This window comes from Acartia tonsa, chromosome 6 (genome assembly GCF_053477335.1).
Source record: "Acartia tonsa isolate MP-2025a chromosome 6, ASM5347733v1, whole genome shotgun sequence".
NCBI classification, from domain to species: domain Eukaryota; kingdom Metazoa; phylum Arthropoda; class Copepoda; order Calanoida; family Acartiidae; genus Acartia; species Acartia tonsa.
In genome coordinates, this window is record NC_137265.1 from 43,176,823 (window position 1) to 43,189,319 (window position 12,497).

Sequence of the window (12,497 nt, forward strand, 5' to 3'; positions counted from 1 at the left end):
CCAATAGCACAACGACGATTTATATTGACCAATCACGTCAATGAATCTGGCCCCCTATCCAATAGCACAACTGGATTTAAACGAGGAATTGTTGTTGGCGGATTTTGAGCCGGAAACTTCAGGGATTTTTTTTATATGCAATTATTTATGTTATTCTTGCTTATATATATTTTTAGTAACATAGCTTCTTTTATTTACAAATGTTCGTCTTTCATCAACGTTATTGTTAAATGTGTTAGCTGTTAGTCAAGATAGATGAACTCATAATTTTAGAATATTGTTCTTTATATACAAGCTTTGCTACCTTGTTTTAAATCTTTAAGCTGAATAATTTTAGTAAGAATAACCATAGGTAATAAAATAATTTTCAGTTTCTTCAAGCAATCTTTCCTCGCCAAGAGAAAATAAAGCCAAAGTTAAAAAACGGAAGGTCAACACTTTACCCTTCACCTCGCCGGCAGAACTATTCGCCAAGGCGAGTTCCGCCCCGTTACACCACCGTTTAACTGCCAAATTTGCCACTAGTAGTGGTAGTGGCGGTGTTACCGCTGTTGGTCCACCAACCGCCGTTGCAGGCGACGTTATATACGGCGGTCTTGGAGTAGGCGGTGGCGGCGAAATGGGGTATGTAGGCGCGGATGGACGGCGGTTACGCCGAAAGATGGACACGCCGACAGAATTTGAGGTGTTTTTTTTAAAACTTCTATTGCGCCCCTAGCATCTTTGGGATTCTTGAAAGATGAAGGAATGGGCATACAAATAGCAGAAAACAATCACATGACTTCAATTTAAAGAAGAAAATAGCCTAAAGCCAACCCAAGAACCTAATCTTTCTTTTAATTACGAACTCAATCGGTTCAGTTTTTATTGACATGAAAAATCTTATTTTTTTTATACATTAGGATATTTTCTCGTATTCATTCGAATCCGGTGGATAGGAACCGGATCTCATCCATACGAAAAAACTATGGCTAGCATCTTATTATATCCAGTTTTCTACGAATATAGAAATGTACAATCATAAGATTAGTTTTAATCTTATAATTGTACATTCTATATCCGCGGAAAGCCGTTTATAATACGATGAAAGAAATAACTATTCTATACTTTTGAACAAGCTGAAATATCCCCCCAATATCGTTTAATCCCCCCCCCCCCCCCCCAATGATATTTGTATGATGGAAGGGTGTAAAAATATAGAAGTGTAAACTCAACAACATGATAAAACAAATTTTATCGTGCGTGCAACCATTTTCATTGTCAATAATAAACTTTTCGGCCACCAGTTTTGAAAAGGAATTATTTTGAAAGCAATCAAACATATTCTATAATAAAAATAATAAGATATTTGTGTCTGTCTGTTAAGATCTAGCTTACCCATTTACGCTATATTTACAGGCAGGTTTTCATTGATTTTTTAATTGTTAAAAGTTGCTAGAGGGTACAGTTGCTAGTTTCATAAATATCATAGCTCTTATAAATTGCATAATTTCTTTATTGATAACAATTATGGCATGTTTTTCCACTTGAAATACAACAAACAACCCATACTTTTTTGTGGGTTATCTATTTTGTATTCATATTGTTCATTTTTTATCACTGTTCTAAAGCTTAACAAAATGGTACGAATCCGCTATTAGGGGTCAAAAAGTGTCTAAAAAAAACTAAATTGATAGTTAGGTTTTTTTTTGGAGAACAATTCAAAATTCGCAATCTTAACTTTTTATGCCAAAAATATAGTAACTGTCTTTTTAATGCTAAATAAACCTAGAAAAGGTGGTCTATTAGTTTATTGATGCAACGAGTAATTGAAGCCTAATCTAGCATGAAAATTGGTCCCGTTTCAAACCATTGTTTTAGCGTCGCGTTATTTGTATTTCTAAGCCAAATTTGTGTACCTTGACAAGCTTATATTGTAAATAAATCACTATTTATCACATTTTACTCAACAGCTAGTATTATTTTAAATTAAAACTTAGGTGGAATGCTATTAGATCAAATAAAAAATAAATACTTTGGTACCAAAATGTATCAAAATTGAACTTTGTACCGTCGGCTACTTAAAAAAGCAGCTACATCATATATTTGTCACCTATCTATCTACCAAGGTGTGCATTCATTTCCGCATATAATCACATCCACATATAATAAAGTATTAGGATGTTTGTCTGCCTTTTTGTACCAAAGGATCTCACTAACCGCAGATCCGATATGTTTCTCCTTTACAGAGTAGCTTCTCATAATAAATATGCGGTTCTGGTGAATTTGTGATGCTATATATGTGCGGAAGTGCAGGCGCTCTATCTATCTATAAATCTAATCAGTCAAATATAAAATATAAATTCATATGCCAACAGTAATTGCCATTAATTAATTATGGACCAGAATTGCACATAATGCTTCCCGCATTTTTAAAATAAAATAATATATTAATAAATCCATTAAATATTAAGATACTTGGGTTTACGCCTTTAAGGATAGAAACTTATTAATTTTCCAAGTTTAACTATTATTCAAGAGTCCTTTTTGAACCCTAGATTAATGCCATAAATACAATAATTTACAAAATCACCCCTCCCTATTTCATAAAAGGTTCTTTTCCTAGTTTTTTTTTGAAAAATTTGACAATTTGTTTCCTATATTGATAATAAAAATAAAAGTATTTTCAGCTGTAATTAATCAATAAATATATGGAATTTATTTTAGATTATTTGTTTAATTACTAATTGCATTTATTATCATTTAATCAATTTAAACGTACTTAATACATAAGGACACTTTTTGAAAATCCTGTTTTTTTGGGCTTCTAGGGGCATTTGTGGGTGGAGAGTCGACCCCCTCCACATTCGATTAAACTGCAAAAACGAAAGTAAAAAAAATTGGAGGTTTATTTTTTTTAGGGGTGATATTTCTTGGGAGAGTGGTGGTACCCTCCCCTTAAATGGTTATAAACTTTCCCATGATCTATGAGAAGCTAAAGGAAACGAAAGGAGAACCATATCGGTTCAGTGGTTAGCCAGCAAGATCCTTCGTTACACACACAGAGAAAGAAATCTGTTACTTTATTATAAAGATTTATCCTATCGATATAGACAGAGACGGTAAAACTTAAAGAAAAGCTTTACACACACACACACACACACACAAATATCCTTAAATGTAGAAAACAAGAAAAATTTTAATGTCCCCAAAGATTTTTACATATTTTACGTAGGACTAGAACACGACACATTTATATATCATATATTTATCAGATATAGGGATTAATAAAACAAAAGTATCATAAAAATTTATGAAATGTACATATTAGGTTTCTTGCTTTTTCGCAATTTTTCCTTAGAAAAGGGATTTTTTATTTATATATTTAAAATATTATACTTTTTTACATTTGGTGGTTTTCATGGACTTTGATATAAAATCATTATGCAATATTATGAAATATGAGTTTTTATCACTACATCTTTAAAAAACTGTCGAATTTGAGTAAATTATAGGCAGCAATTTAATAGCTAGGATATTTAAGCATTGGAAGACACAATATTAAATCTGTAGAATCCCAGGAACTATTTAGTGGACAAGTCACACACCACCCCTCTCCACACTTATTTTGAATTTGTAAATTATAATAAGATCCTATATGGTACTAACTTATTCTAACTTTTACTTAACCTAACTAAAAATTTTGTATGTTATGTAATGGTGGAAGTATTTTGTAACTCTAATAGGATATTGCCATTAAATGCCTCTACTTCTAAATCCCATCCATCAATTCCCAGCGGGATTTTAGAACATGGAGTATGGGGGGTATACCTCCCCTCCATCCCCCCCCCCCCATCCAATATATAGAAAATATAAGGATAGGACAGGACCACCTATGTAAATATTCGCCTTACAGAGGGAGGTGGGATTATTAAAATCTACTTCTGTCTAAAATTAAAAATTGGATTGTTTTGATTTTTGTATTCTTGGAAAACTATTTTGCTTTAAACCTTTCCATAAATAAAAAGTGACAAAAATGACAAAATCATTACCCCTGTATCTGTTATAAAGGAAGAAAAAAATGTGCTATTTTTGACCGGCTGAAAAGTTACGGTAAACATTTAATAATGATTGATTTAATCTAAGGAAGTGTAGCAAAATTATGCTACATTTTACATAAAAAAGAACTGTTAAAACTAATTTTGATTTCATATTCATTATATGCTTTAAAATTATTGGAACTATTTTTTACAGGAAAATTATCTCTGTACATAAACACCGTAGGATTTAAAAATTTCACAATAATTGTGTCCTATGTTTTTTCTCTCCATATTTGGAGTGGTGTGCTTTTGATTCCGAACATAAAATTCGCAAATAACAAAATGACAAATAATTAATAGGGTCTGCTTATATAAAAGCGAAGAAAATTAAGGTGGGGAATCTGGATATTTATACAATACAGGAGAAAAATTGTCGTCACCTAAGCTTGTTAATATGGACCTCATTTATTGATCAGTTTGTTCATACAGTAGGAGGGAAGGTTGGGTTAAAATGGTTGGATGGGAGTATCGTTATTTTGGCAAGCTGCGAGCATCATTTTATCAGAAAATATAAAAATCTAATGCAACATCCAAGTCATAATATATTGGTTTGAAGGGATAGTTTGTGCTGTTGTAATAATATGCGTTTTTGTAGACTTGATAATGTGGTACGCTATGCGTAATTGAATGAACACTATTTGGATACACTTTTAGAAATAAAAAATTTTTACTATGACAAATTATGACAAAATCAATGCTTTTAAAATATTTTTTAAAGGAACTTCTCACTTTTAAGTTTGCTGATGTAAGAACAAGAATGTAACGATTCATGATTACTTTTTCAACAAGTAAATAAAAAGGGGGGGGGGGAAGTTTGTACACTTATAGGAAATGAAATTCAGTATCAAAGTTTGGGAGGGTCGTGTGGGCTTGTTTTTAAAGTTATCAACCTAATTCTTTTTGTAGGCTCTCGGCTCTCTTATATGACTGGATATACACAGAAAACTTTGAAAATTGTTAAAAAAGTATTATAAAGAAAAAATCTGGTCAATATCTTTAAAAATAAGGTCACAACTCATATTTTTAGTGTTTTGGGGGGTCTTTTGCTCCACAAGCTCCTAGAAGGAAAGTGCCGAAATTCAATTTTCAAAGTTTTCCGTGTATATCCAGTCATATAAGAGAACCTACAAAATGAATTGGGTTGATAACTTTAAAAACAAGCCCACACGACCCTCCCAAACTTTGATACTGAATTTCATTTCCTATAAGTGTACAAACTCCCCCCCCCCCTTATCTTATGATTTTTATTTATGGATCTGTAGTCAACTGTTTGCTACTTAACTAGAAATAATGAATACTTATTTGCTTTAGAATATTGCATTTATTTGCAGGAAATTTTATTACTCGAAAGTTTTAATACAATACCTAGAAGATCCAAAATATACACATAATTCATTATTAAAAGCTAACAGGATCTATGTCTGTCTGTCTGCTCCGAAAGATCTAACTTACCGCTGAACCAATATGGTTGTCATTTACAGGGTAGGTCCTGGGAAGGATTATAACTATTCTGGGGGAGGGTACGACCATGTCATCCTCCCGCTAAAAAAGAATTTTCACTTTTAAAAAATTGTATTTGAATTTGAAAATGAGTAAGGTTGGCCCTTAACCCCCCAATCTAAGTGACCCTAGAAGCCTCTAGGAGCGTAGCCGTTAGTAATTGATAATAAAACACGCATTTGACCTTCCTTCTATGATTTAAAAAGAAAATTGATAAAATAAAAACAAAATCCTTGATTTTTTTCTCAGATATTTACCAAGATGCTAAATTTTATGGATGAATAAAAATCTCGCAATAATATTTTTTCATATGTTTTATGCAAATGAAAGATAATCTTTATATTTTTCACATAATTCAATAATACAAAAAAAATTTCTTCAAAATTTTGGATAGATACCTAGATGTTATAATATTCTGCTTGTTAAGTTCTAAAAATCTACAAATATTGAATGTTCGTTTGTCCTTCTGTCTCACTTTAGAGATTTGCTTTTATGGATGCTGTCTTTCTTGTTAAATTGATAAATATTGTATTTTAAATCCACCAAAAAATAAGGAGTTGCGATGGAATTACCCTTACGGATGAACCAACGAAATTTTAACATAAATAGTTTAAGAGTAGCTATGATTTTTAACTTTATTATGCAAAAACTGTTTTTGTAATCATGAAATTTTAATGTTTTTAATTAAGGCATTCTATAATCTTTACTCAAGGGCTAGGTCTTTGATTTTTGGGGGTTTCATTAAAAATGGGAAAAATAAAGGTATTAGATCATTATAAATTCTATTATAATTTGGTGGTTCCCTCATATCGCATTTGAACTACCAACAGATTCTAAAATACTTATTTTTAGTGCTTATTTTAGGTTATGTTAGGTAAGATTAAGTAACGGTTAGAAGAAGAGCCCGGCAGGGTTAGTGCCTTGCAAGAATAAACCCTATAGGATAAGAACCGCCACTGAGAAATGATTTTATTGAAATAAAGGGGAGGGTAAAAATAAGATTTGAGGGAAAGCCCCTTCTAATATCAATCTATAATACAAAGTAGAACGATGTCTGTCTGTCCGTCTGTCTGTCTGTCCCTTAAGATCTCGGTAACCACTGAACCGATCGGATTTTACTCTTCAGTGTATATACCTATTGGTCCTGTGGTGGTTTTAAGCTTTTTTCTTGGGGGGTGGGACACCCCCCACCCCCCAAAAACAAAAAAATCCCCCACCCATTTTTTTTTTTTTTTTTTTTTTTTGCTGAAGATTTCCTTGGTCCTTTAACGAATTTCGCCTTAATTTTTTTTATCACCTCTTGGGGCAAAGCCCCTAGAGGCTAGGGGCGAAGCCGCTAGTTTAGAATAAAATAATCAGTTAAAAAGAGGTTAATTACAACAAGTGAAAAGCGATAGTTAAGATTACATCAAATTACTTGCATTTTTATTATACTTCTCTACATAGTCGCTCTGAAATAATGACTCATTATATCCTATACCTTTATTTAGGTAGCAGAGTAATTTATTTGATTAAAGGATAATTTTAGAATTCGTGACTTCGTAAACAACTGAAACAAGGCCGATACAGGGCAGGTATATGCAATAGCATTAAAAAAAACAAAGGGAGAAATAGGTTTCGGGTAAAATCCGTAAAGGTGTGTGTTTTAAGGCTTAAAAATAGTAGTAGAACGATAATATTCACTAAATATGTGTATTTCTTATTGAAAAGACCTATAGACAATTTTTTTTTAAGTTAACATAAATTTTTATCGTTCTACTACTGTTTTTAACTTATAACACATAACCTTTACGGATTTTACCCGAAACCTACATCTCCCTTTACCCCAAATTTTCAACCAGTCAAAATAAGAGTTTTGTTTAGAACTTTGGAGAATAACTAAAAGAAAATATATATTTAATTTTTAGTAGATATAATGTCAGTTTAGAGATTGTTTATTATCAGATTTTTAAGACAAATATTTTTGTAAGCTTCACAAAATCATTTTTACATATTAAGAAGTAATAAAAGAACAAGGATGATAGCATCCATTAATGCGATGCTTAACATAGAGTAACTGCACTTTAAATTTAAAAAAAGAATATTAATTAATAAGGAAAATTTTGATGCATATATTACGTGAATTATTTTTGATTAAGGATTTTAGATTATAGAGTTGCAACGCTTTCTATATTTCAGAAATCATCATGCAAAGTTTAAAATTTATTAAACAATTTAACAATACCAAGCCTACTAACTATCGACCTATGTAGAAAAGCTCCGCTTTTAATAAAACATATCAGGGTTGGTTGATTATTCGGCCATTTATAAATAAGCTTATCTATTTCAAAAATGCTTCAAGGTATTTTGCAATTATGCTTCAAAATTAAATCGGCGATTTACCTCTTAACAGTAACTGTACCACAAAATTTTATTTGTTAAACTACATTTCCATAAGGGGAGCTAAAACCAAATAGGGTTAGATCTCCCCCACAGGGGCTCTAATGTTGAATATATAGTGATGGGGGGTGGGGGGGGGGGGGTTCTGATATCTACTCGTTTGTTCCAGGGTATATAAGATAAAATTTAATTTACTTTTTTGACCTATTAAATATTTTTCTATACCTACGCGATTAACTTTTACAATCTGATCTATATTATAACTGTATTACACTTTGTTATTGTTCTGCAATCTATTATAATGTTAGCTTGTTTTTGCTGCGTTACTTTAGAATAAAATCGTGCTTGTTTTTATATAATGATTATTATTTAAACAAAATATAGAATTTGTTGTCCTATAATTTATTTTATTTTTTTATTTCAGCAGCGGATGGGCTCCGAGATCTACGGGAAGGTGGGGATGGGCGGTGGCGCCCGCGTCCACTCCATGGGCCGCGGCATGGACGAGATTGAGTTCTCTGACGACGAGCAGGCCCTCCTACAGGAACCCATCTACAACGGAAGGTAAGAGTTTGATTTGTATTGTCAATAAATCTATAATGTTAAAATACAACGGACCTTTTGATTGCACAACCTTTATCTCGAAGACAAGCATGGTTTTAATTATATGTGTTTTGAAGGGCAGCACTTTGTCATTCGACTGACATGGCAGTAGTAACTACCAATTAATTTATCTATGCAGCTTTAGCCATTGTTTCCATTTTTAAAGCTAGTTATTTTATTGGCTAAAACAAGTCCATTTTAAAGTATTTTTTTAAGTGTACCGGTTTTTATTTTAAGTTAAATATGTTTTATGATATTTTAATGATAACTCCCTCTATCTCTTTTTTTACTCTCTGTCTCTCTCTATTTTCGCTATCTCTCTCTCTCAAAGTTAAAATGCTTAATTATTGGAAATCTTCTTTTTCTTTATTACATTCTCTCTTCCCTTACATTTAAGTTTAAATCCTTTAAAAAACTAAAGATTTTCATTGCCATAATATTTAAGTTTTAATATATGGTAATTATGGAAAGAATTTATAATGCTAACCTATTAAGTTATAAAAGAATTTCATATCTATTGGTTATTTTAAGTGGTTAATACCTTCTTCTTTTTCCAAAAATGTTGAATTTTAGTATTTTGTTAGTTCATTAGTGCTTACCGCTGTAAAAGGAGTATAAAGTATTATAATTCAGGGGCGTCCAAGCTTTTTTTTTGGGGGGGGGGTAAAAAATTTAGGGGGGGGGTAATTCGTGTTTGGGGGGGGTAAAATGGCGCGCGAAGCGCGCCGAAATTTTTTTTTACCCCCCCCAAAATTTTTACCCCGGGGGTAAAATTTGATTGGGGGGGGTAATTACCCCCCCTAAAGTCTGTTGGGGGGGGTAAATACTCCCCCCAAATCTGTTGGGGGGGGGGTAATTACCCCCCCCAAACTAATTTACCCCGGAGGTAAAATTTTTGGGGGGGGTAATTTAATTATGTAAAAAAAGCACCTACCTAATCTATTAAGTTAATAAGTACTATCCTATAACATAAAGTAGTAGTAAGTAAGGTTTATTTGACTATAGCTTCAGATTTCATTACTTTTAATACTGAGTTCTCCTTTTTAGGAAAGCTTCACATAGATCCCATGATGGTTCCACACTATTATAGTTCAATCCTTTGAATGGTTTTAGGCTATTTTTCTCCTCCCTTTTTACCCTTTAGAAAACACGAGTTCTTAGATGCTAAGGGCGCCACTACTATTCAAATATATAGTAGTATCTCATTCTTTAGAACATAAAAATACAATAATTAACTCACTAACCAATGAACCAATATGATTATACTTTAAAGTGAAGCGTCTTATAGGTCCTGGTAAGTTTTATAACTAGTTTTGAGACACCCTGACATCCTCCCAAAAGAAATCGCCTATAGAAATTCTTTTTCATTATTTAATGAAATATTTAATTTAGTTAGGTATCTATTTTATGGAATCTTCAGTGCTTTACAATTACATCATAGATCCACCCCCCAAAAAAAATTTTTCAGTAAAATTTTTTTTTTAAGAACATTCAATTTGGGGGGGGGTAAATACCCCCCCCCCAAAATTTTTTTTAAAGAACATTTATTTTGGGGTGGGTAATTACCCCCCCCAAAATCGTTGGGGGTGCCTACGGCACCCCCAAGGTAGGGGTAATTTTTTTTTTGGGGGGGTATTGTTCAAAAAATTTTGGGGGTGCCAAATGGCCCATTACCCCCCCCCCTTGGACGCCTATGATTATAATTATGATTGTTTCTTCATTTCTTTATAATTATGGAAATATGCATTTTACTTTTTACTTTATTTATCCATTTTTTCACTTATAAGTTCTACTCCCTGCTGTAGCATGCACAGAGTTTTGTCAGGGGATAGATTTCGTGAGGGGTTTAATAGGGGGAAGGCTTGATTGATTGTTTGTCTGTATGCTATATTTATATCTAGAGCTACTACGCTCCTGGAGCCATCCATCTGAAGATCTGCTGTTAACCAAAAAGATTTTGTTATCTCTTGGAAAGGTGTTGATACCCTCCCGCAAAATAGCTATAAACCTTCCCAGGACCTATGTATGAGAAGCTACCATGTAAAGAAGAACCATATCGGTTCAGCGGTTAGCGTGTTACTTTTATTATAAGAATTGTGAAATTATGCAGTAAATTAAAAAAAACAGTAAATACAGTTTTAAGACTTCATTTTTTAAAAAGCTACTCAATGTTTACATGAATTTGAAACAATGGACATGAAATCCTTTTTGTCCGCGCATTTTTTAGTTTCTTTTTTATTACTGAATTCACTCATTCAATTTCTTATAGAGTCGCAGGGATTATAGCTTGGAAATTTTAGAGATTTTAAGTAGCGCAGCTATTTTCATTGCAGGGTTTGTTCATCTGCCTGACAATGAAAGAGAGAAATGAAATCGATTTATTGATTTATTGACTATACCTTCCTTAAATTTATACTTAGTCTTTTAAGAAATTCGCCTTATAATAATAAAGATGTACCCTATATTTTAAATGGCTGCGCTACTTGTAGACATTATTTTCCTTGTCATTTTATCCCAATTTGATATTAATACCTTTATTTCTGGCGATTCAGCCCACTTAAAAGTTTTCTTTTATCAATTTTGACGAAAAAAAAGTTAGAAATAAAGAGGGTGTATTAAGTACTTTTTTGCTGTCAATTGCATATTGATTCAAAGATTTGATCGGAGGATAGGAAGGTATCGTTTTTTTATAAGGGGTGTAAGACTAATGTAGAAATCTCGTAATCTGGGTAGGTACCATTTTCCTTAAAATGAATACTCAAATTCAGTTGTCATAAGATTAATTTGAAAAAATGGTTTTCTTTTTTCAACCCATCAAAATTTTACATCTCGAAAAACGCTCTTCACACCTATACTTAAATTCGTATAGAATTTTTAGAAAAAGATTTAAAAATAAAATAAACAACCAATAACCCTGTCTTCCTATAAAGTGTCGACTTCCATTTATTCAGTATTTGTTGCCATTTTTTGCCGAGGAATGCTTTGCTTAACAAATTGTGACACTTTTTAAATTACTAGTATCTTCACCCCTAGACTCTGAGGAAGGGTGGGGATGGTCCCGAAAAAAGGCCTGAAACCATCCCAATTGCAATGCATTAATATTGCTTCAAGCAAAAAACTTTACTATATATTATAGGATTATTTTAAAATGATAATGCTTCTATTTACATTTTTCCGGGAAGCTTTAGTTGAAATGAAGTTTTGTTTAATGTCGTGAACTGCTTTTTTTTTTTTTTTTTTGTCTTAATATTTTAGTTACATTTGAAGATTTCTGAAAACCCTTTTTTTGTCAATTTTGTCTGTCTGTTTGTCCGTAATTAACTCATTTCGTGTTGCCTATAATGAAGATATTTTTCATCCAATTATTTGTAATTATGTTCGTTTGTTTTTAATAAGTGTTCTCAGGGATTTATATTTTTACCAGAGCTGGATCTTTAAATCATTTTAGTGGTGAGCAAGATCGGGGTGAGCCAAATTTCAGCCAATCACAGCGCGACATTTCATAAAATGTTGTGCTCTCATCGGTGGAAAGTTGGCTCACCCCGATCTGGCTCACCAATAAAATGATTTTAAGATCCAGCTCAGTGCTCGGAAGCCGCGCCTCAGCCACTCATAAGTTTCAAATATGAACCTGCTTGTGTGCATAAAAAATTTAAAAGATGGATTGTCTGTTAGGAACAGGTTTAGACAACCAGCTGAATTTTAAAGTTCAAATATGACGATTTCCCTGAGGCTTACACGCGATTAACGTGCGACTGCCGAGCGCTGATTTTTACGGTGGAACTTTGTGCTTTCCCACAAAGTTGTTGTTGTGCAATAAACCTTATCCCCTTAAATTTTTCGATACATTTTAAAAATGGTAATTTTTTTCCTGTAACTAACCAATTTCTTTCCAACAAAATTATCTCGAGATTTAGAGTTATTGAGAAGTAATGG

At 32.5% G+C, this 12,497-nt stretch overlaps 1 protein-coding gene across 4 annotated transcripts in view; it reads left to right on the forward strand.

Annotated features, from left to right (window-relative positions):
- kkv (hyaluronan synthase-like protein kkv) overlaps window positions 1-12,497 on the forward strand; it is a 110,095-nt gene that overhangs the window by 36,818 nt on the left and 60,780 nt on the right. The window contains exons 1-2 of one of the 4 annotated variants that reach the window (XM_080164981.1): window positions 369-685; window positions 8,383-8,522. In XM_080164981.1, coding sequence (XP_080021107.1) covers window positions 620-685; window positions 8,383-8,522 — 206 coding nt within the window. In that variant the 5' untranslated portion in view covers window positions 369-619. Of the gene's footprint in view, window positions 1-368; window positions 686-8,382; window positions 8,523-12,497 lie in introns of those variants that run through there. The other 3 variants (XM_080164978.1, XM_080164979.1, XM_080164980.1) reach the window with 3 other exon arrangements.